This window comes from Leucoraja erinacea, chromosome 2 (genome assembly GCF_028641065.1).
Source record: "Leucoraja erinacea ecotype New England chromosome 2, Leri_hhj_1, whole genome shotgun sequence".
NCBI lineage: Eukaryota > Metazoa > Chordata > Chondrichthyes > Rajiformes > Rajidae > Leucoraja > Leucoraja erinaceus.
In genome coordinates, this window is record NC_073378.1 from 51,275,679 (window position 1) to 51,301,010 (window position 25,332).

General features: G+C 45.2%; 1 protein-coding gene across 1 annotated transcript; it reads right to left on the reverse strand.

Annotated features, from left to right (window-relative positions):
• Window positions 1–9,448: 9,448 nt before the first annotated feature.
• btd (biotinidase) lies at window positions 9,449–25,067 on the reverse strand. Its single transcript, XM_055656715.1, has 3 exons — window positions 24,617–25,067; window positions 13,812–13,961; window positions 9,449–10,698 (listed from the first exon to the last, which is right to left on the reverse strand). Exons 1-3 carry the CDS (start codon window positions 24,815–24,817, stop codon window positions 9,520–9,522), a joined length of 1,530 nt encoding a protein of 509 aa, XP_055512690.1. The 5' UTR covers window positions 24,818–25,067; the 3' UTR covers window positions 9,449–9,519.
• Between the last annotated feature and the right edge of the window lie 265 nt (window positions 25,068–25,332).

Below are 25,332 nucleotides of genomic sequence, written 5' to 3' on the forward strand. Positions count from 1 at the left end.
TTTGATCTTGGAGAAAGATGAGCTGTTGTATTTTAGAAAATAGGTGCAGGAGGAGGCCATTTGGCCCTTTTGGAAGAACTAATAAGATGACATACATACTAGGAAGCACAGAGTGGACGGAGGGACCATGGTGTATTTGTCCATGGATCTGTGAAGGCAGCAGCGTAGGTATACAAGGTGATTGAGAATTAAGTTAGGATATTTGCCATCATTAGCCAGGGCATGCAACACAGTACCAGGGAGGTTATAGTGCAACTGGAGTACAATATGTAGTTCTATTTTTGTAATGTTATAGGAAAGAGGTGATTACATTGCAGAGGGTACAGAGGATATTTATCAAGATATTCACATGTGAGAAGAGACTCAGTAGGTAAAATGTGTTTTGCTTGTGTAGAGGAAGCTGGCTAGGGGACTAATTGAGGTGTACAAAAATATTAGGTGCACAGATGGGGTAGATAGTGAGAAACTCTTACCCTTAGCTGAGGTGAATATAACCAGAGGGCATCGTTTAATGGTAAAGGTAAAGGTAAGCAGTTTATGAAGGGATTTGAGGAATAATGATTTAATCGAGCATGGAGAAACAGGCCCTTTGGTACAATGTGTCTGACTGAGATGCCCATCAAAGCTATTCCTATTTGCCCGTATTTGAGCCATGGTCCTCTAGACCTTTCCTATCCATTTACTATTCCAAATGTCTTTCAAATATTGTTATAGTATGTCTCAACAACAACTTCTAGCAGCACATTCCAAATACATAGCACTCTATGTGTAGAAAAAATTGTCTCTCAGGTTCCTGTCAAATCTATCCCCTTTCACAAGCCTGGGTTCTCCAGTTCTCCAGCCCTCCCTACCTCTGCGATAAAGATTTTGTGCATTCACCCTATTTTTGCCCCTCATGATTTTATACCCTCTGTAAGATCACCCCTCAGTCTGTTTCACCCAAAGAAATAAACTCACTGCCTGCCCAACCACTCCCTGTAACTCAGTCCTTCAGGCAATTGCAACATCCTCGAAAATATTCTCTGCCCCCTTTCCAGCTTAATAACATCTTTCCTATAACGGTGATGAAAACTGAACACAATTCTCCAAGTGCAGCTTCACCAACGTCTTATATAACTGCATCATAACATTGCAACTTTGATACTCATTACTCTTACTGCTCATACCAGCATACCAAAAGCCTTCTTCACCACCCTGTCCATCTACGATGCCACTTTATGGGCACTATGTACTTGTAATCCCTGGTCCCACTGCACGACAACACTCCTAATGCCCCTACTGTTCATTGTGAAAGTCCTGCCCTGGTTTGACCTTCACCAGGTAACTGAAACCGGGCATCCAGTATCTGAAGGGTGGCAGAGGCAGAGACAAATAATTTAAGAAATATTTAAATAAGCATTTGAAATATCAAGGTAGACTGTAGAAGGCTGGGAAAAGGGATTCGTATAGATGGATGTACGATGGCTCGTCTGCACGCGGTGGGCTGAAGGGTCTGTTTTCATGCTGCGTGACTAGGGCTCTCATTTATTATGTGTGAAGAATGAATTCACTTGTAAGGCCTGGATAATTAATAGCCAACTGAATCTTGCTGGCTGTGCTAAAAGTGCAGTTTTCACTGAGATCACCAAGTTTGATATAAATATATAAACAAGACGTTAATCACACTAAGATTGGGTATATTTAAAATTGTTGCATGTTAAGAGAAACCTTACTTCAGCCCAATAATTCCAGTTTGACCAACTAGGTGCAGAAGGTAATCATCTCTGTAGTGCACTAAAGATCATATTGAAGACCCACAGTTGAATGCTTCAGTAGCCCCAAACCTTCTGATGTTACTCAGAGGGTTTTGGAGATATTTATAGTCAAAAGTGTGCTGCTTGGGGTGGGTAGTTCCAGGAGACAGTGGGGAGCAGGAAACTTAGGACAGGAAGGGAGAGCTTGTGGCAATTGGTCAAGCATTGAGTCCGAGGTCAGGTAGGGGAAGCAGATACAATGATGAAAGGAGTGATCTTCCACAAAGGTTGTGGTGAGCTCACATGGTTGGACAATGGATGTCGTGGCTTCAGTGTGGGTGCAGCCATCAGCTAAGGATTTGACAGAATAGGCTGGGTTTAAGTACCATCAATGGCGGCAGAGAGGTGCAGCTGGATGGAGCTTCACACCCACACTGAGGCCACAACCCAGAGACCTGGGTTTGATCCTAACCTCAAGTGCTGTTTGTGTGGAGTTTGCATGTTCTCCCTGCATTGGTTTGTTCCAGGTGCTGTTATTTCCTCCCAAGGACCTGCTGTTTGTAGGTTAGAAACACAAAGTGCTGAAGTATCGCAGTGGGTCGGGCACCACCGCTGGAGCACATGGATAGGTGACATTTTGTGTTCGGGCTGTTTGTTAATTAGTCTCTATTAATTACTCTTAGTGTGTAGGGAATGGAAACATGTGGGTTAACATGGAACTAGTGTGATTGATAGTCAGTGTGGCCGCAAATGTGTAATATCTCCTGCACAACACCCATATTACAGGAAACAGATTTGGAAATGTTGGACAGTATAAAATGAATCTACTCAGTGTTAAGAATTTTTAACAGAATTATTTACGTGCCTGATAAGGAGTGAGTTCATATTGGACTCTGGACCATTGCCTGTGGCCTCTTGTAATGTACAGATATCTGCCTGCAGTCGTGCACTTGCTGACGCTAAAGCTGATGGATGTAATGATTAATCGTGAAAAGAGCAGGGTCTAAAGGTTGTCACCAGACTAGTCTCGGCTGCCCAAGACCAGTTTCCATGATGGTCACACCTTCTGAAATAGTTAGTACTTGATCAGTACAGGCGTCAGAGATTATGGGGAGAAGGCAGGAGATGGGGTGGGAGAGATCAGTCAGACATGATAGAATGGCGGAGTAGACTTGATGGGCCGAATGGCCAAATTTTACTCTGTACTAATGAAGTACTAACTGCAATGTGGTGTTGTGCAGGAAACATGTTCCTGATGTTGGGGCCGACCAGAACCAGGGGCCACAGTTTAAGAATAAGGGGTAAGCCATTTAGAACGGAGATGAGGAAACACTTTTTCACACAGGGAGTTTGTGAAATTTGTGTCTGTGGAATTTGCCTCAGTGGAGGCCGGTTCTCTGGATACTTTCAAGAGAGACCTAGATAGGGCTCTTGAAGATAGAGGAGTCAGGGGATATGGGGAGAAGGCAGGAACAGGGTACTGATTGTAGATGATCAGCCATGATCACATTGAATGGTGGTGCTGGCTTGAAGGGCCGAATGGCCTACTCCTGCACCTATTGTCTATTGTCAACTCCTTGACCTTATGACCTAGTTCCACTCCATATTTCCACATTTATTGTCTTGCATTTACAGGGATGGTGCCAGGACAGGAAGACTTGAGTTATAAGGAGAGAAATGTTAGGCTTGGGATTTCTTCTCTGGAGCTTACGAGGCTGAGGGTGGCCTTATTTAGGGTATAAAATCATGAGGGGCACGGATGAGGTGCACACAGATAGGATATACACAGATAAGGTACCCCTCGGGTGCTGTATGACTATGACATGAATATGAAAGTTTTAGATATGAGCCAAACGTGAACCGGTAGAACTAGCGTAGATGGGGCATCTTGATAGGCATAGACAAGTTGGGCCGAAGGGCCTGTTTCTGTGCTGTATAACTCTATTAGGCTGTGGGCTGAGGTGCTTTTTCGTTTAAGTTTGTGACCCAAATCACGGAACTACCTGAATTTTTAACATATTGTGTAAAAATATTATATAAATCATACCTGAAACTGCACATATTTTAAAAATACGAGAAAAACCTCCAATTTTCCGAGTAGTAATTGTCCAATCAAAGCACGTTTGACATTGGTCAATTGGCGTCCGACCTCAATCACACGCTTTGTTTCATGGTCGCTAGGCAGCAAGCACTCTGGGATCATGGCTGCCTCCAAATTACATCAAAATAATAGCAAGGTTTCCAAGGAATAAAGGTAATGCTAACCTTGCTGATAATTTTGTTTTACAATTGATGTATCTTTATAAAGTTATGATGTGAACTGTTAAATGAAAATGATAAATAACAAATGTAGAGCTAGGGTTAGGATTAGGGTTAGGGTCAGACAGCCAGTTGGTCAGCCAGTCGGTAGGCCAGTGGATGCCGTGAAGGATCGGTCGGGCTGTCGGGCCGCGGGTGGGTGCTGAGAGTGGTCGGTCAGGCCGCCGGTGGGTGCTGCGAGTGGTCAGTTGGGCTGTCGGATGGCCAGTGTTGCAGTGAGCGAGTGGTAGGGCTGATGAAGCTGGCGCTGTGGGGGTGCTGAAGGCAGCCCGGGAGGCGTGCAGGGCAGTGCCGCCCCCCACCATCATCACCATGATGATCCAGAAGGGCATGCTGGTCGAGGTGGAAGTGCTGAACGGCTACACTTACGGAGCCCGCAGCCGGTCCCAAAGCGGCTCCAGTTCCAGCCGTGGGCAGCTCTGGAAGGGGGGGGAGGCGAGTTTGGGTTAGGGTTAGGCATTTTCCTGTCAGTGGAAGATGCCTTAGCCTTCCCCCAGCCTAGCACTGCTCCAGTCCCACTATGACCGTGACCCCCACTCTGCACACTGGCAGTCAGTGGGGTTCAGTAAACAGGGGAATCTACAGAACTGCCCTCACCCATTAATTAGGCGGGTTCAGGAGCCAGACCTCTGAGGCAGCCTCATTCAAAATACACACAATTATATTCATTATATTATTTTTATATAATACTAGACTAAGTGGGACCCGTTGGGTCCCAGCATCACACGGAAGGGCAGGTCCCCCAATGCAATATTCCACCTCTCCACCAATTCCAATATTGGTGGCCAGTGGAGGGGGGGGGAGCTTTCTGGAGCGCTAGTATAATAATAATAATAACTTTATATATAGAGTATGTGTGTTATGGGCTGAAGGGACAGGTTCCCAGAGGGCTAGTATGGACATTGTGGGCCGAATGGATTCTTGGGCTGGTGGCTCAGTCACTCAAGCTTGTTGTGCTGGCAGCTCACTCACTCACGGCTGGTGGGCTGGCAGTTGACTCACGGATATTCCTTGAAATTCCATTTCAAGCCGGGTGCAAGGCCACCAAATTCAAGTGCAGTTTCTTACCATTTTAAGCAGGGTGAAAGGCCACTAAAGACAGTGAGTCGTGACCTTTCCCTCCTCCATCTTGCAGAGACGGAGCCACGCCCACACTTCTGGGTATTATAGTCCCTCCCCCTCCCACCAGAAAGGGCGTGGTCTTCATGGCGTGATCGACAGGAGAGAGAATCTCAACATTTTTTAAACACCAATAACTCTTTTATTTTTAATCGATGGGAAAAATCCTCAGCACCTGATGAGCGGAGGGAGACTGAGTAAGGTGGCCAAAAATCACAGCCATCCGTGGTAGCTTTTTTTTTAACTAAAATCAATATAAAGCACGAACAGGAAGTGGTCAAGATTAGACTTTTAATTATATAGAAGGCAAGGCAACTTTAATTAGGTAAGGCAACTTTAATTAGGCAAGGCAACTTTAATTAGGCAAGGCAACTAATTAGACAAGGCAACTTTAATTAGGCAAGGCAACTTTAGCATTGCCAAACCAAAGGCAACACAATGTTACAGGTCAGTAAAACCACTCACAGTTTAGTAGACATGTGTTCAGTGTTATTCATAGTTCAGACTGAGAGACATGACCCACTCGCTCCCCCCATCTTGCAGACTGAGTGAGGCACTCAACACTTCCAGAAGGGGCGTGGCCTTCAGGAGAGAGAATCTCAACATTTTCTAAACACTAATAACTCTTTTATTTTTCATCGATGGGAAAAATCCTCTAGTCCTGCGTAGCGGAGGGGGACTATTAGTAAGATGGCCATAAATCACAGCTGTAAGTGGCAGCGTTTTTTTCTAAAATCAATATACAGAACAGCAGGAAGTGGTCAAGATCAGACTTTTAGTAATAGAGATAACTATATATAATTATATATAATATGGGACCTTATCCTATGTGGGACCTTATCAAATGCTTTCAGAAAATCCAGGTACACTACATCCACCGGCTCTCCCTTGTCCATTTTCCTATTTAGTTCCTCAAAAAATTCCCGAAGATTAGTCAAACATAATTTCCCCTTCGTAAATCCATGCTGACTCGGACCGATCCTGTTGCTGCTATCCAAATGTGCGGCTATTTCATCTGTTATAATTGACTCCAGTATCTTCCCCACCACCGATGTCAGGCTAACTGGTCTATAAATCCCTATTTTTTCTCTCCCGCCTTTCTTAAAAAGTGGGATAACATTAGCTACCCTCCAATCCACAGGAACTGATCCTGAGTCTATAGAACATTGGAAAATTTTCACCAATGCATCCACAATTTCTAGAGCCACTTCCTTAAGTACCCTGGAATGCAGCCCATCAGGCTCTGGGGATTTATCAGCCTTCAGTCCCATCAGACTACCCAATACCATTTCCTGCCTAATGTGGATTTCCTTCAGTTCCTCCGTCACCCCAGATTCTCTGGCCACTACTATATCAGGAAGATTGTTTTTGTCCTCCTTAGTGAAGACGGATCCAAAGTACCTGTTCAACTCATCTGCCATTTCCTTGTTCCCCATAATAAATTCACCTTTTTCGGTCTTCAAGGGTCCAACTTTGGTCTTAACTAATTTTTTCCTCTTCACATACCTAAAGAAGCTTTTACTATCCTGCTTTATATTCTTGGCTAGCTTACCGTCATACCTCATCTTTTCTCCCCGTATTGTCATTTTGGTTATCTTCTGTTGTCCTTTAAACATTACCCAATCCTCTTGCTTCCTGCTCATCTTTGCTACGTTGTACTTCTTCCCTTTCATTTTTGTACTGTCCCTGACGTCCCTTGTCAGCCAAGGTCACCCCTTGGAATCTTTCTTCCTCCTAGGAATGAACCTTCTGGATTATTCCTAGAAATACCTGCCATTGTTGTTCCACTGTCATCCCTGCTAGTGTATCTTTCCAGTCAACTTTGGCCAGCTCCTCCCTCATGGCCCCATAGTCCCCTTTATTCAACTGTAACACTGACACCTCTGATCTACCCTTCTCCCTCTCCAATTGTAGATTAAACCTGACCATGTTATGGTCACTACCTCCTAATGGCTCATTAACCTCGTTCCTTTATCAAATCCGGTTCATTACACAACACTAAATCCAGAATTGCCTTCTCCCTGGTAGGCTCCAATACAAGCTGCTCTAAGAATCCATCACGAAGGCACTCTACAAAGTCCCTTTCTTGGGGTCCAGTAACAACCTGATTTTCCCAGTCTACCTGCATGTTGAAATCTCCCATAACAACCACAGCATTACTTTTGCTACATGCCAATTTTAACTCCTGATTCAACTTGCACCCTATGTCCAGGCTGCTGTTTGGGGGCCTGTAGATAAGTCCTATTATGGTATTTTTACTCTTACAATTCCTTAGTTCTATCCATACTGACTCCACATCTCCTGTTTCAATGTCACCCCTTCCAAGGGACTGAAGCTACCCCACCCCCTCTGCCCACCTGTCTGTCTTTTGGATAGGAGGTATACCCTTGAATATTCAGTTCCCAGCCCTGGCCCTCTTGCAGCCATGTCTCTGTAATTCCCACAACATTATACTTGCCAATTTCTAACTGAGCCTCAAGCTCGTCCACTTTATTTCTTATACTTCGCGCATTCATATACAACATTTTGACCTCTGTATTCACGTCCCCCCTCGCACTGCTCGCAATTGGCCCTGACCGTACTCTTTTATTCCTTCTCAAACTTCCCTTCCCATTAATTCGAGAATCTTTTGTAATTTGTCCACTTCACCTTCAACTCCATCTTTATACTCGCAATTTGTCAATCCCTCCCCCCCACTATTTAGTTTAAACCCACACGTGTAGCCCTAGCAAACCTGCCTGCCGGAACGTTGGTTCCCCTACAGTTAAGGTGTAACCCTTCCCTTTTGTACAGGTCACCTCTACCCCAGAAGAGATCCCAGTGGTCTATAAATCTAAATCCTTGCTCCCTGCTCCAGCCCCTCAGCCACACATTCAGATCCCCTATCTCCCTGTTCCTGTCCTCACAAGCATGTGGTACTGGAAGCAATCCAGAGATAACCACCCTAGAAGTCCTGCTTTTCAGTCTTCTTCCTAACTCTCTGAAGTCATGTTGGAGAACCTCCTTCCTCTTCTTCCCGATGTTGTTTGTGCCTACGTGTACAACTACTGCCGGCTGTTCACCTTCTGTCTCGAGGATGTTCTGAATTTGGCTCATGACATCCTGAACCCTGGCACTAGGGAGGCAACAGACCATCCTCGCAGCTCGTCTGCCGCCACAGAATCTCCTGTCCGCTCCTCGGACAATGGAGGCACCCACCATTATGGCTCTGCCCGACGTCGGTCGTCCATCTCTAGGATTGGAGCCTAGTCACGTCATATATATATATATATATATATATATTATGCTCCCCATGGAGTGATATGAGCATTGAACACTAGATGGCGCTTACTTTTTTGATCTCATTTTATAATTAGTTTAATTAATTTATTAATTTGCAACTTTTGGCACTGACAGGTTATAAATTCTTTCTCAATTATATTTTATCTAAATCTGCAAAATTCAAGTAGTTCCCAGACATGGGTCATGAAGGTTAAGGGGCTGTCCCACTGCAGCGACCTAATCTGCGAGTTTAGAAGAGTTTTCTCTTGACTCAAACTCGCAGCATGGTCGGCACCTGGTCGTAGGAGGTCCTATGAGGTGACTGGAACTGTCCTTCATGTTCGAGGGGAGTTCCTGCATACTCGTGGCCTCAGTTGGGTCGAGGAAACTTTTTCAGCATGTTGAAAAACTTTCCGCAAGTAAAAATTGGTCAACAAGGTTCTTTTGAGCTCGTTGTGCAGTGGAGTGGGGTCGCTATGTAGTTATAGGTAGTCGAGGGCAGCCGTAGGCAATCTCCTTCACTGACCGGGCATTTTAATTGGCTCATTGGAGTTTTCAGGACCAAGGAAAACCGACCGGTAATGTTAAATGCCCGCTAAACTTTAATGTTACTTGGCTGGCTTCTTAAAAGTGTCTCCACTCCTTCTCTCCCCCCCCCCTAGCGCTCTCTAAAGGACTCACCGTACACTGTGCAGCCGTCTTTTACCTTCCTGTTCATTGTGTGTGTGTGTGCGCGGGCGGTCGGTCGATCCAGCTCGCGGTTTCATCGCTGACAGTCGAGATTTTTCAGGCGAGTGCCCTCGAACTTGAAGATCGAAGACAGTCGCTGATAGAGCGCGTCAGTGGACAGACCCTTTAAATTCTAGACATTTTTGATGCTTGGCCCACTGCCATTATGACTCTTTCTTAAAGAGAAGCCTTCTTGGAGAAAGCAAGTAGCACATTATCTGTCTATATTTTCAAAGATATTTCTGATGGCAGTAACTGGACAAAATTAAGATTTCTACCAAAACATGTGAATTGTTCTCAGTGATGCTGCTTTATTTAAGAACTGTCACACTCAGAAAATGAATTACATTTCATCCAGTTAGTCTCTTTTGTACCATCTTCCAAAGAGTGCTGCAGTTACAAGTCCTGCTGACATCCCTTGCTTAGTCATGTAAAAATTATCGTCCAGCCATTCGTTGGTATCTGCACGATAAAGGTTCATCTCAGCAGCAAGTATCTCGGTGTAAATATGATAAGTGCTGAAATTTCCCCACAACTTGAAGTCAATGATGTCAGAAGCAGTTGTAGTACTTTGTCCACAGGTGTCATAAGTGGAGCCTGCACACTTCACCAAAGCACACACTTGCAGGTAGGAGGTGCCATGTACAGTGTGAAGACCATCAAAGGCTCCTAATGCATACAGATTACTGGCCTTGCGGCTATGTCTGTAAGCCAAATGGCAGCAAAGCGTGTTTGAACAGACTTGCAAATTACCTTCCTGGCCTGTCATAAGGACAAAGGTATAATTATCATACATCATCGGAGCATGAAAAGTGCCATTAGGACCTTCGACGTGGGGCAGCATTGTGCTTGACAAAGGCTGTAATTGCTCCATCATTACCTTTATTCCCTGCAGCTGAGAAACAGAAGGTTCAATATATTTGTACCTTTCAAGAAGTTCAGATGTCACCTGAGACATAGGCAGCTCCAGACTGTGGATTATTGGAACTTCTGCCACCAGGAGTTTCCCCTCACTACTTTCTACGTTGTAGTAATAGTGAGAAACGGAAGGAGTATAAATCCCACTTCCTGACATTTGCAATTCTGGGTGATGCTGATTAGCTGCAAGCAAATTGATCCCAAATGCTGTTGCAAAAGCTTGCTGGAACTCAATTGCAGTTAAGAGTGGAAGTTGGTTTATCCAGGCTGTGGGAAATATAATCTGTTTCACACCATAATTCTCAATTAAACTCACTGCTGGTTCATAAAACAATATGTCAAAACATGTAAAAATACCAAATCTACCAGCAAAAGAAGTATTAAAAATGACGTGCTCCACTCTCTTTGGTGTGTTGAAACTATCTTCGAAATAAAGATTCTGTTTATGGTATTTGGCAATTAATGAACCTTCTGCGTCAAAAATTACATCAGTGTTAAACTGGTATCTTCCATCCGGGGGGCACCAAGGATCACTGCGTTCGCAGGTCTGCCTTTCTCCCATGTTTGCTACCAAGTACATCTTGTTGTTCCTTGCCAGACAACTCAGTTGATAAAGAACCTGGAAAAAATATATGAATATAGTTATGATACATTTTGTGATTTTTTTTTCTTTCAGTGAATTAAAGAACAAACACCATTTTACATTATACTCTCTAAAGTCTCATCTCCTAAAGTATATTGATTGCAGTTATATGCTTAGCTAATAACTGTGTGGCATACTGGTCAGATATTGATTTGTTGGACCAACTAAGATTGTTTTCTCTGGAACATCGGGGTTTGAGGGGAGAGCTAATGGAAGTAGATATATTATGAGATGCATAGATAGGGTAAACTGTTAAATGTTTTTCCTAGGATGGAAATGTCAAAGATTAGAGGGCATAGGTCTAAGGTGAGTGGGACAAAGTTTAATGGAGATATGCGAGTCAAATTTTTAAGCAGAGAGGGTGGGTGCCTGGAGTGCACTGCCTGCAGGGGTGGTGGTGGAGGCAGATAAGATAGTGGCATTTAAGAGACTTTCGGATAATCATTGAAATATGCAGGGAATGTAGGAATGTGGCTCGTGTGCAGGCAGATGAGATGAGTTTATTTTGGTATCATGTTCTGCACAGACATTGTAAGCTGAAGGGCCTGTTCCTGTGCTGTACTGTTCTGGGTTCTAGCTCAGAAAGCAGATACAGAATCATTCCATGAGGCCAGACAGACAACAGGTGTAGACATGGTTCCCTGTTTTACCTGATTAATATAGACACGAAGCAAGATTTTTCCAGTTAATATTGTGTTGTGGAATAGTTATGGAAAAAAAAATCACTAGGGTCCTAATTCCACTTCATATTATGTCTAAGTTTCTCTGTGGCCCGTAGATCCACTCACACTCTCACTCCACCAAGATGGAATGGCGATAGCGTTTCCCTGGTCTTTATCTTTCACCCCACCAGCCTCCGCATCCAACACATAATCTTCTGACATTTCTGCCACTTTCAAAGTGACCCCTCCATCAGTCACACCTTCCCGGCCCCAGCCCTTTCCGGTTTCCATAGAGTTTGCTCCTTCAGCAACTCCTTGGTTTGCTCATCCCTTCCCACCCAAATCACCCCCTCCCTAGGTACTTTCTCCTGCAACTGCATGTAATACCTGTCCATACACCACCTCTCTCACATCCAAACAGGGACACCAGCAGTCCTTCCAGTTGAGACAGAGGTTCACATAAACTTCTGCAAATATCACCTATTATACTCAATGCACACTATGTGGCCTCCTTTACATAGGTGAGACCAAGCAAAACTTGCGTTCTGTCCGCCAAAACCTGCTGGATCTCCCAGGTGCTATCCATTTTAATTCCTCTTCCCATTCCTATACCGATGCAGATTGGGAAACCACGTTGCTGAACACATGGGTTTAGGCTGCAGAGGTGATTTTGAGCTCCCCATTGCCTGCCACGTTAATTCTCCATCTTCCACTCTGACCTATGACACCCAACACAAACTTGAGGAACAACCCCTCGTCTCCCATCTGGCCATGTTGCAGCCCTCAGGATGGCAACTTCTTGATTTCGTTGTCACTATCAGTCACCAATTTGCTCAGCTTTTACTCAACAACGTACCTCGGTGACTGCCAAATCCCCCCCCCCCCCCCCCCCCGGACACTTATTATTATTTATTCAAATCGTTTGCTATGTCGCTCTTCCAGGGAGATGCTAAATGCATTTTGTTGTCTCTGTACTGTACACTGACAATGACAATTAAAATTGAATCTGAATCTGAATCTGAGCTTGCTTTGATTTTTTTTTCCTCTCTTGTCTCTCCCTGCTCTACACTTTGCAACTCTTCTGCAAATATTCTCACAGTCCAACTGCTTCCATTCGCTCAAAAAACCATATGAACCTTGTTTACCGCTTATCCGCATGGTCACCCTAACGGAGCCATCACCCTCCCACACTATTCCTGCAGTTTAGTGAGCTTTGTTTGTCTCCTTTCCAGTTCTGACGAAGAGTTTTTATCCTGAAATGTTAACTATAAACCATTAAAAAAGCCTGACCTGCTGAGCCTGTCCAGCATTTTCTGCTTTATTTCATAATTTAAGCAATACTTTCCTAAAAGAGCCAGTTGAATTTTTTTTGCCATTTCTCAGCACATTGCAAAGTTTTTCACTGTATTTTGGTACATGTGACAATAATGAACCAATATCAATGCTGGCAAGTTCAGCATTTATTGTTTATCCCAAATTTCCAATGAAAGGTGGGGGCAACCTTGAATTGCTGCCGTTCTTCTGGCCATGGTACTCTTGTGATGCTGTTGTTGCGGCAGTTCGAGGACTATACTGGAATGAGTGCAAGAAGATTTAGGAGCTTGGTGCCAGGGCGCAAGGGCCTGAAGTATATGGAAAGGTTGGGCAGGCTTGAGGTGCAAGTGCAAAAGGCTGGGGGATTATCTTATAAAGGTATACAAAATCATGGGGGGAATAGATAGTGAATTCACAGAGTTGCTACAGAGTCTTCTACCTAGAGTAAGGAAATCAAGAACCAAAGGTTTAAAGTGAAAGGGGAAAGATTTAATAGGAACACGAGGGGCAGCTTTTTCAGTCAGAGGTTCAGTCAGTATTGTTAACAAATTAAATACTAGGTGATATTTATAAATCTCTATTCGCTGAAAGTTTTAATTGCCAGGAGCATATAGAATGACGTTCTCCGAAAGTCTGAATTTAAAATTATGTAAAGTGCCCAATTAAATGTCCAACCCTTGCCTGAGGTAGTTTAGAATCTAGAAGTGCGATTTTCTAAGCTCAAGGAAGTAATTAAGTACAATAACACCTTTTAAAAGACATTTGGACAGGTACGTGGATAGGAAATGTTCCGAGGGATATGGGTCACTCGCGGGGAAATGGGACTGGATTAGGTGAGGTATCTTGGTCGGCATGGACGAGTTGGGCAAAAGGGCTTGTTTCTGTTCTGATTACCCTATGACCATGATTCAAAGCCACCATATCAAACTCAAAACCAGTTTTAAAATCAAATGTTAGTACTTAATATACAATACACACAAAATTTCCAATGGCAACCGAATACAATCATTAAATATCTTCCTCCAAATTACTCTGCAAAAGCTTGTGTTAGGTTTGCTGAAATGCTTATAATTAAGATCACAAAAGAGGTACAAGACTTTATATAGCTTCTACCTCTGTATTACTAATTTTCCTTGGATGCAAACATGGATTCCATGTAACAAGCGTAGGATCTGGCATGGGCTCCAAATATGGAAAAATAGAATCTCTGGTGAAATTAAATCCATAGAGACCATCCTCTGGAAAGACAATTATCTTAGCTCCCTATAATACAGATTTAAAAAAAGCATTGATTAATATAACAATTATAAACAAAGTTCAACATTGAAATAGTACTACTATAGAGATAACATGTAAATATTACTGTACTGGCAGGATTGTGTTAGAGTGCACATGCTGTATTTACATAAATGAAATAGTTACTGGTAGAACAGCTCTACTCCACTTCCAAAGGACATGGCAAACTACTAATTAACTAACATTTTTGCGGCTTTGACGTATTAAGCTACATGTCAGTATGAGGCAACTAAAACATAATGCATGCAGATGAGGAATAGATCCATATTGATTTTAAATTGGATATACGTGCAAGAACATACAGCATGAAAAGGAACAGGTGTCGCTCATAGGGCCCTTAATGGATGAAGGGGTGCCAGTGGATGTAGTGTATCTAGACTTTCAGAAAGCCTTTGATAAGGTCCCGCACGGGAGACTGGTGACTAAAATTACAGCACATGGTATTGGGGGTAGGGTGTTGACGTGGTTAGAAAATTGGTTGGCGGACCGGAAGCAAAGAGTAGGAGTGAACGTGTCCTTTTCAGAATGGCAGGCAGTGGTGAGTGGAGTGCCGCAAAGCTCGGTGTTGGGGCCGCAACTGTTTACCATGTATATTAATGATTTGGAAGAGGGAATTAGGAGCAACACTAGCAAGTTTGCGGATGACACAAAGCTGGGTGGCAGTGCGAATTGTGAAGAGGATGTTAGGAGGTTGCAGGGTGACCTGGACCGATTGTGTGAATGGGCAGATGCGTGGCAGATGCAGAATAATATAGATTAATGTGAGGTTATCCACTTTGGCACCAAAAACAAGGGGGCAGATTATTATCTCAATGAGGTTAGGTTAGGCAAGGGGGAGGTACAGCGAGACCTGGGGGTCCTTGTACACCAGTCACTGAAAGTTGGTGTGCAGGTACAGCAGGCAGTGAAGAAAGCTAATGGAATGTTGGCCTTCATAACAAGAGGATTTCAGTATAGGAGTAAAGAGATTCTTCTGCAGTTGTATAGGGCTCTGGTGAGATCACATCTGGAGTACTGTGTCCAGTTTTGGTCTCCTAATTTGAGAAAGGACATCCTTGTGATTGAGGCGGTGCAGCGTAGGTTCACGAGATTGATCCCTGGGATGGCGGGACTGTCATATGAGGAAAGATTGAAAAGACTAGGCTCGTATTCACTGGAGTTTAGAAGGATGAGGGGGATTCTTATAGAAACATATAAAATTATAAAAGGACTGGACAAGCTAGATGCAAGAAAAAATTTCCCAATGTTGGGCGAGTCCAGAACCAGGGGCCACAGTCTTAGAATAAAAAGGAGGTCATTTAAGACTGAGGTGAGAAAAAGCTTTTTCACCCAGGGAATTAGTGAATTTATGGAATTCCCTGCCACAGAGGGCAGTGGAAGCCAAGTCACTGGATGGATTTAAGAGAGAGTTAGATAGAGCTCTAGGAGCTAGTGGAGTCAAGGGATATGGGGAGAAGGCAGGCACGGGTTATTGATAGGGGATGATCAGCCATGATCACAATGAATGGTGGTGATGGCTCGCAGGGCCGAATGGCCTCATCCTGCTATTTTCTATGTTTCTATGTTTCTATGATACCTGCTCTCCCAGTGAATATGGCAGCACTTATGGACGTCAACCACTTTATGAGTAAAACAATAACTTTAGTGTAGGAATGAACTACAGATGCTGGTTTAAATTGAAGGTAGACACCCTTCTCTTCAGAGATGCTGCCTGTCCCACTGAGTTACTCCAGCATTTTGAGTCTATCTTCTAAACAAAAACTTCAGTTTATTATTGCCATATGTACCGAAGTACAGTGAAAAGCTTTTGTTTGTGTGCTATCCGGGCAAAGAAAAGACTAGACATTGAATACAATCAAACCATCCACAGTGCCCAGGTACAGGATCAAGTCTGATAAAAAGATTGTTCAAAGGTCTTCAATGAAGTGGATGGAAGGACATGAACCATACTCCAGCTGATGAGAGAACCATTCGATTGCCTGCTAACTACTGGGGAAAAAAGTGTCCTGGGACCATTCTTGTAAACCTCTAGACCCACTCCAGGGCCAGCACATCCATCTTCAAGTATGGCACCCAAAATTGCTCACAATATTCCCAATGTGGCCTGACCGGCACCTTATGGAGCCTCAGTATTACATCCGTTTTTGTATTCCGGCCTTCTTGAAATAAATGCTGGCATTGCAATTGCTTTCTTGACCCTGATTCGACTTGCAGATTTTTGGGAATCCTACACCAGCACTCCCTTTGTCCCTTTGCACCTCTGATTCCTGGACATCCGGGGCGACAGCCAGCATGGAGAAGTAGCGGCAACCCCACCCAGGCCCAACTCTGCCTGCCCCGTCGGGTCAACCGACAACCCCGGACCGAAGGAACACTGGCCCGCCGTAGTGGCGACCCAGGCCCGCAGTCAGCGCAAAGAAGAAGCGCTAACTCCAGCCCAACTTCGCTCATCCCACCGCATCATTGGACCGCAACAGCAGCGGCCCAGGCCCACAACCAGCCAACCGACAGCCCTGGACCGACGGGACACCGCCCCCTTGCAGCAGCGGAGAAGAAGCGCCAATTCCAGCTCAACACTGCCTGTCCTGCCGGGACACCGGGCCGGCACCACCGCAACGGGCCGGCGCCACGCCATTCCAAGGCCGCCGGACAACCCGGCGGGACAGGCAGAGCTGAGCCGGAGCCAGTGCCTATGCTCCTCCATGTCGGCTGCAATCCCGGGCCACCACTGTAATGGGTCAGTGCCACGCCAGCCCAGGGCCACCTCGGACATCCCCGGCCACTTCTGGACAGGAACGGGACACACGTGAGGGGACGGGGATGGCACAGCAGCAATTCAATAATGCCAGAGAACCGGGCCTGATCCCGACCACGGACAAAACGCAGGTCTGCACCCACGCAGCAGCACAGCCGCCAAGAATGTTTATCGCGAGTGACCCATGACCTGGGTGTCCCCCTTGCATTGGTACGAAGCTTTTGCATTTTTCAGCTTGAAATTGTGCAATCTGGTGCAGACTGTAGTGAGACTTTTAACTTATACTTGAATGCAATATTTATGCTTTAAATTGGATTAGCTGTGAATAAGGTTAGGCTAAATTACATTCCTAATTACATTCCACAGTAGAGCCAGGCTCTGATCAACAGGTGCAGCACATGAATGATCTTTGTATATTCATGTATGGAAATCAGATTATAATGAAACACATGGCCCATGTTGACCAACCTGGGTCTCACTGCACACCTGGTACTACTCCTGACCCTCACTCCAGTTGCATAGCTTCTCTCATTCCTGACCCTGAGTCCAACCTTACACCTGGCCCCCTATTCTACCCTGATCATAGCTGCTTACCTGCTTAGGTTCCCAGTGCTGAACACTCCCATTGTCCCAGCTTTGACTGCACACCTAGTACTATTCCAGACTTTGACTCTGGATGCACACTTGGCCTTGCTCCAAGCCTCTCTGCACTGACAATATATCTGGCCCACACATAAATCCCCATATCTGACCCCCTGGACTTAACCTATTACCAGGTGCTTATCTAATGCGGTCATCTTTTATGGGCACTTCATGGACCAAATTTTGTACAACATAATTTACTACATCCATTGGCTACATAATATTTTCTGTGGTATTCACAACACAAACATGATAAAAAGATCTATGTTTTGATTGCACCTACCAACATGCATACATTATTATATTACAGTTAATATGTACCGAGGGCAAATTTTTGTTCCAATGCTCCCCATTCCCAATTACTTTTACATTAAAGTGATTGAAATCCAAGTGAAGTTTAAATGGCATCAGAAAAATAAAACCTCCGGAATGGATGATATTCATTGCGTGGTTGGTTGGAGTCTGTATCAGCACAATTAGTATATTAAACTTTGAATCTTCAGATGTCCTGGTTCAAGCTAAAACTAAAGACAAATAATAACCTCCTCACACATTCCCCTGCAAGTATCTCTGTCACTCCTTTAAAATATGCCCCTTCTTTGAACAAGCTCTTAAACATCGCATCTGAATCAGTTTCCATCTGATTACACTCCTTGAGGATGTTCATCTACGTGTTCAATTAATAAAACAACGAGATTGGGGACATTTCTATTCAACCTGTCAAAGGAATTTGGTGGGGGCGAGGGGGGGGTTAGTGGCAAATGACAATAGTGCTACCTTCCCAATGAAGGAAATAATGGAATATCAGGGCTGTATGTTGTGACAGACAGCCTGACACCTTGCATGTCATTTTAATATTACTCTTATCCCATCCCCCTGGATATTCCAGATTAATAAATTAAGGTTTTGTCAACTAATTACAAATCAGGCTAATTAAAAATCAATAACATTAGCCAACTCCGAAACATGAAGCGCTGAACATTGGGATCCAGACATCACGGACAACTGGCCTCAGTTCCCTGCTCACATCTGGCAGTGCTCTCTGTCTGAACCAGGGGCCACGGAGTGTTTTTGAAAGTGGGGGGGGGGGGGGGGGGGAGGCTGAGCGATCAATGATTGCCTTGCGGGTACCCGGTGAGGGACTGGAGCAAGCAAGTGGAGGGAGGGTGTGGGAGCGGGGTGTCTCTCCCTCCCATGATAGGGACGTTTTGAAATTTGATGTATTGAAATCATGTTTTAGTGCATTGTGGAAGTATGATTTCAATGTTTGAAGTATTCTTAAGAGGTAACTTTTTAAGGGTGGTGGGTGTATGGAACAAGCTGCCACAGGCGGTAGTTGAGGCAGGGACCATCCCAACATTTAAGAAACATTTAGACTGATAAATGGATAGGACAGGTTTGGAGGAATATGGACCAAAAGCTGGTAGTGCAGCTACCAGCTGGGACATGTTGGCGGGTGTGGGCAAGTTGGGCCGAAGGGATTCTGTTTTCACACTGTATCACTCTATGACTACATTATAGCTCCACCATGTATAAATGCTTCAAAATCAAGTGGTCAAGTTTTATTGTCATACACTCAAGCATAGAAACACAGAAGATAGGTGCAAGAATAGGCCATTCGGCCCTTCGAGCCAGCACTGCCATTCAATATGATCATGGCTGTTCATCTAAAATCAGTACCTCTTTCCTGTTTTTTCCCCTTGATTTCGCGAGCCCCAAAAGCTAAATGTAACTCTCTTGAAAACATCCAGTGAATTGGCTTCCACTGCCTTCTATGGCAGAGAATTCCACAGATTCACAACTCTCTGGATGCAGAAAGTTTGTCCTCATCTCAGTCCTGACTGGCCTACCCTTTATTCTTAAACTGTGACCCCTGGTTCTGAATTTCCCCAACAGCGGTAACATTTTTCCTGCAGTTACAGTGAGTGAAAATCTAGCAGGCAAGCAGGATGCTTTCTCCAACCACCCCTATTTGAAGGCCACTATCTTCCATCGTTTCTACCCATTGCTAGGTACCTACTTCCAGCAGCCACTGGTTGTCCTCCAGGATGCACCGAGCCTCAGCCTGAAGGGCCTGTCCCACTTAGGCGATCTTTTGAGTGACTACATCGGCAGTGGCAACAATTTTTGCTGTCGGAGGTTGTCGTAGGTTGTCGCGAGGTGGCGTAGGTGAATGCTAGTAAAACTAGTCCCTGACAGTCACCTAAAGAGTCGCCTCAGTGGGACAGTCCCATAAGTGCGTGGGAATAGCGTAGATCAGGGGAGCCGCAACCAGCTGCATCACTCGTTGTCCAGCCCACTCTCCAAGTTGCCGACAGACACAAAAAGCCGGAGTAACATCCAATTTCCTCTCTGTGTCTGTGTACCGATCCCAAGCACCAGAGGCCCATTGATCTGCGGCGCTGCTCGATACGTGATTGGCATTGTAGAGATCAGAGCCAGATGTCACCATGTCCCGGCACTCGGCCCTACACAGCCCTGCTAGCCCACCGAGTCTGCACCGACCAGCGTTTCCCGCATATTAACACTATCCTACACGCACTAGGGAAAATTTACACTTATACCAAGTCAATTAACCAGACGTTCAGTCTGAAGAAGGGTCTGGACCCAAAACGTCACCCATTCCTTCCCTCCAGAGATGCTGCCTGATCCGCTGAGTTACTCCAGCACTTTGTGTCTATTGGTTTAAACCAGCATCTGCAGTTCCTTCCTACACATGTACCTGTCTAAATACCATTTCAAATGTCGTTGTGATAATTTCAAGTGTAGAATGAAGACAAGAGTGTTTAGTTGTCGTGTGCAGCGACATCAGAACAATGACATTCTCCGTTGCTGCTCCTTAACAGGCCGGTTAAAGCAACAACACACAGATACATGTAAATAGATTGATTTAGTTTACTATTGCCACTTGTAGCAAGGTACAGGGAAAAGCTTTTGTTGCGGCTATTCGGTAAATGCAAGCAAGCCGCTCACAATGTACAGATAAAGGAGAACGGGCACAATATATATAATCAATAATACTATGGATTAATAATCAGTAATATTGGGTAATCATCCCGGCATATCAGCGGAGGCCCAAGTATTAGCATTACAATTAATGTCCCACAGCGCCGGAGACCCGGGTTTGATCCTGGTCTTGGGTACTGTCTGTGTGGAGTTTGCACGTTCTCCCTGTGACCACGTGGGTTTCCTCACGGTGCTCCGGTTTCCTCTCACATCCCAAAGACGTGCGGGTTTGTAGGTTAATTGGCCCTCTGTAAATTGCCCCATGGTATGTAGGGAGTGGATGAGAAAGTGGGATAAGATAGAACCAGTGTGAACGGGTGATCGTTGGTCGGCACAGACTCGAGGGGCCAAAGGGCCTGTTTCCACGCTGTATCTTTGAACTAATTTGTGCCTAGAAGGTCATGTTTGATTAATCTTGAATTTTTTGAAGAGATTACTAGGGAAAGTGATGAGGGTAAAGTGGTGGATGTTGTCAATATGGACTTCAGTAAGGCCTTTGACAAGATTCCACTTGGAAGGTTGGTTAAGAAGGTTCAATTGTTGGGTATTAATAGTGGAGTAGCAAGAAGGATTCAACAGACAACGATGAGAAGGCCTACCGGGAGGAGGTGGCTGATCTGGCACTCTGGTGTCAGGACAACAGCCTCCTCTTGAACATCAAAAAAACTAACAAGCTGATCGTGGACTTTAGGAGGGCACATCATCCGAGGACGTACACACCATTGAAGATAAATGGGGATACTGTGGATAGGGTGAGCTGTTTTAAATACCTGGGAGTCCACATCTCTGAGGATACGACATGGACATCACACGCCGCAGCACTCGTGAGTAAGGCAAGGCAGCGCCTTTACCACCTCAGGCAATTGAGGAAATTCAGAGTGTCTCCGAGGATCCTCCAGTGCTTCTACTCAGCGGCTGTGGAAAGCATCTTGTCCGGAAATATTACAATCTGGTTTGGGAATTGCTCTGCCCAGGACAAGAAGGCTCTGCAGAGAGTAGTGCGTTCGGCCGAATGCACTATGGGAACTTCACTCGCCCCTCTGCAGGAACTATACATCAGGAGGTGCAACTCTAAAGCCAATAAGATCATGGGAGATCCCTTCCACCCATACAATGGATTGTTCCAGCTGCTACGTTCAGGCAAACGCCTCCGTTGCCATGCTGTGAGAACGGAGAGGTTGAGAAGGAGTTTCTTCCTAGAGGCCATTAGGACTGTAAACTCCTATGTCACCAGGGACTAACTTTACTTTACCACTCTACTGCTTTTTTTTTAATTGCTGTTTTTTTTTCACTTTTTCCTTCCGCACACAATATATAATATGTAGAATATGTGATTCTGTTCCATTCTGTTTGTAGTTTGTTTGGTTGTTTGTTTGTTTGTTTTTTTGCACAAAGTCGGCGAGCATTGCCACTTTTCATTTCACTGCACATCTCGTATGTGTATGTGACGAATAAACTTGACTTGACTTGACAGTGGCTGAATGGGAGATACCATAGAGTAATGGTGGATAAATGTTTGTCAGGTTGGAGGCCGGTGACTAGTGGGGTGCCTCAGGGATCTGTGTTGGGTCCACTGTTGCTTGTAATATCCATCAATGATCTGGATGATGGTGTGGTAAATTGGATTAGTAAGTAGGTGGCGTTGTGGATAATGAAGTCGAATTTCAAAGTCTACAGAAGAGAAATGTTACAGAGAAAGGTTGAACAAGTTAGGTCTTTATTCTTTGGAGCGCAGAAGGTTAAGGGGGGACTTGATAGAGGTCTTTAAAATTATGCGAGGGACAGACAGAGTTGATGTGGATAAGCTTTTCCCATTGAGAATAGGGAAGATTCAAACAAGAGGACATGACTTGAGAATTAAGGGACAGAAGTTTAGGGGTAACATGAGGGGGGAACTTCTTTACTCAGAGAGTGGTAGCTGTGTGGAAAATGAGCTTCCAGTGGAAATGGTGGAGGCAGGTTCGATTTTATCATTTAAAAATAACTTGGATAAGTATATGGACGGGAAAGGAATGCAGGGTTATGGTCTGAGTGCTGGTAGATGGGACAAGTAAGTGTTCGGCACGGACTAGAAGGGCCGAGATGGCCTGTTTCCGTGCTGTAATTGTTATATGCTTATATGGTTATATGGTTAATTATAATATTGAACAAATCAAGACTTACCTATCGGATTTGAACATGAACAATATTATCCCAAGGTTGCAGAGTATTTGAATGGAACAAGAGGACATGACTTCAGAATTAAGGGACAGAAGTTTAGGGGTAACATGAGGGGGAACTTCTTTACTCAGAGAGTCGTAGCGGTGTGGAATGAGCTTCCAGTGGAAGTGGTGGAGGCAGGTTTGTTGGTATCATTTAAAAATAAATTGGATAGGCATATGGATGAGAAGGGAATGGAGGGTTATGGTATGAGTGCAGGCAGGTGGGACTAAGGGAAAACAAGTTGTGTCGGCATGGACTTGTAGGGCCGAGATGGCCTGTTTCCGTGCTGTAATTGTTATATGGTTATATGGTTAATTTACTGTATAATCCCTGAGGTTATTCTTTGTAAAATGAAGGGCAAAGTCACCTCTACAAGTTTCATTTTCTGTAGTTAATTTGTAGTTTATATTTACCATCTTGCCTTTGCTTATTTGTTCCCGCGATACATGTATCCAAGACTTACATTTAAAGATGAACAAAATATCAATTTAAAGACAGATATCAACTAATTTCCCCGATTGAGTATGAATATCAATTTCTTTAACATCCCCTCTCTCTCCATCCCTCTCCCACCCGAGTGGTACTAGCTTCAATCCGTCACATACAAAAAGTAATCCTCCGTCAGTTTCGCCACCTCCAACGTGACCCCACCACTCGCCACATCTTCCCATCTCCCCCCATATCTGCCTTCCGCAAAGACCGCTCCCTCCATAACTCCCTTGTCAATTCTTCCCTTCCCTCTCGTACCACCCCCTCCCCGGGCACTTTCCCTTGCAACCGCAAGAGATGCAACAATTGTCCCTTTACCTCCCTCCTTGACTCCGTTCAAGGACCCAAGCAATCGATCCAGGTGCGACAGAGGTTTACCTGCATCTCTTCCAACCTCATCTATTGCGTCCGCTGCTCTAGATGTCAGCAGATCTATATCGGTGAGACCAAGCGGAGGTTGGGCGGTCGTTTCGCCGAACACCTCCGCTCGGTCCGCAATAACCAAGCTGACCTCCCGGTGGCTCAGCACTTCAACTCCCCCTCCCACCGTCTCCGACCTCTCTGTCCTGGGTCTCCTCCATGGCCACAGCGAGCAGCACCGGAAATTGGAGGAACAGCACCTCATATTCCGTTTGGGGAGTCTGCATCCTGGGGGCATGAACATCGAATTCTCCCAATTTTGTTAGTCCTTGCTGTCTCCTCCCCTTCCTCAGCCCCCCTGCTGTCTCCTCCCATCCCCCAGCCTTCGGGCTCCTCCTCCTTTTCCCTTTCTTGTCCCCACCCACCCCCGCCCCCGATCAGTCTGAAGAAGGGTTTCCGCCCGAAACGTTGCCTATTTCCTTCGCTCCATAGATGCTGCTGCACCCGCTGAGTTTCTCCAGCTTTTTTGTGTAACCTTCAAAGTCATCTTGTTGGGTCTCTTTGTGTGAGAAGGAACTGCAGATGCTGGTTTAAATTGAAGAGAGACACAAAAAGCTGGAGCAACTCAGCGGGATAGGCAGCATCTCCGGAGAGAAGGAATGGGTGACGTTTCCGGTCGAGCCCCTTGGAAGGTTCACGACCAGAAACGTCACCCATTCCTTCTCTCCAGAGACGCTGCCTGGTCCATGCTGGTCACCAGGCGAATTCGGCACAGAAATTCTCTCGGCAGCGGCGCAACGCTTCCGACGCCTCCGTCGGCCCGGGACTCTTACACTGAGGCTGCTGCATGGCCAGAGCTGGAGCGAGCGACTCGCCAGCCCGGCAAACTCTCGCCAGCCCGGCAAACTCTCGCCGGCCCGACAAATAATTGCCGGCCCCGGCTCCTCGTCCGCATCTGTCCCCGCCGCTACCTCTGCTTCCATCCCTCCCTCAGGCCCGGCTCTCCAACACCCGTGGCCCATGCACTTGATATGAGTTTTGAAATTCTAGTTGATCACAGAATTTCTCATGACAGAGCGTGATAAATTTGTGATCAGCGTGAGAATTTGTCAAAATGCGCGAATGTCAAGCTCAATACATGAGAGTTGGCAGCTCTGAACTGTTCTACCTGCTTGCCCGCTTCATGCACTTGCAGTTGGTAGATGTCCAGGTTTTTCATCATGTGCTGGAGAGCCTCCTGACGTGTGGGACGGACCCACGGCATTGAATTTAACACCGACTTGTGTTCGTAGACCGCCGCAATGTATACATCGAGCCCCCACACCGTTGCACATTGCCACACCAGGAGCAGCCACTTCACTCCATGCATCTCCGTGACTAAAGCTCAATGCAGTATTGCAGCAACAGAGAGCAGTCTAAAAGCCCCGGGATCACTGGGTCAAAGATACTAGAGGAGCTCCTCTAATATCTTTGATCTGGGTTTTGCAAGCGCTCCACTTCATTCCCTGGCGTTGGACGTTCTGAATTGTCTTCTTCCGTCTCCCTGGCCACGCCTGTTGTTTTCATTCATTTACAGTGTTCATGGATTATACTGACTGATTACTGACCTATTGCAATGTTGCAATTCCACGTGGAGTGCAAAGTGTCCAAATTAAATGTATCTTGTATCTTCTGGAATTTTTTGATGATGTAACTAGGAAAATAGACAAGGGAGAGCCAGTGGATGTAGTGTACCTGGACTTTCTGAAAGCATTTGATAAGGTCCCACATAGGAGATTAGTGGGCAAAATTAGGGCACATGGTATTGGGGGTAGAGTGCTGACATGGATAGAGAAATGGTTGGCAGACAGGAAACAAAGAGCAGGGATTAACGGGTCCCTTTCA

Excerpts from the sequence above, each read along its gene's own strand:
- btd (XM_055656715.1), bottom strand. The coding sequence starts at position 24,817 with ATGCATGGAGTGAAGTGGCTGCTCCTGGTGTGGCAATGTGCAACGGTG. Across the intron at positions 13,962-24,616 it reads TGCATGAAGCGGGCAAGCAG|GGAGCTAAGATAATTGTCTT; the intron begins GTAGAACAGTTC and ends TCTGTATTATAG. Across the intron at positions 10,699-13,811 it reads GGAAAATTAGTAATACAGAG|GTTCTTTATCAACTGAGTTG; the intron begins GTAGAAGCTATA and ends TATTTTTTCCAG.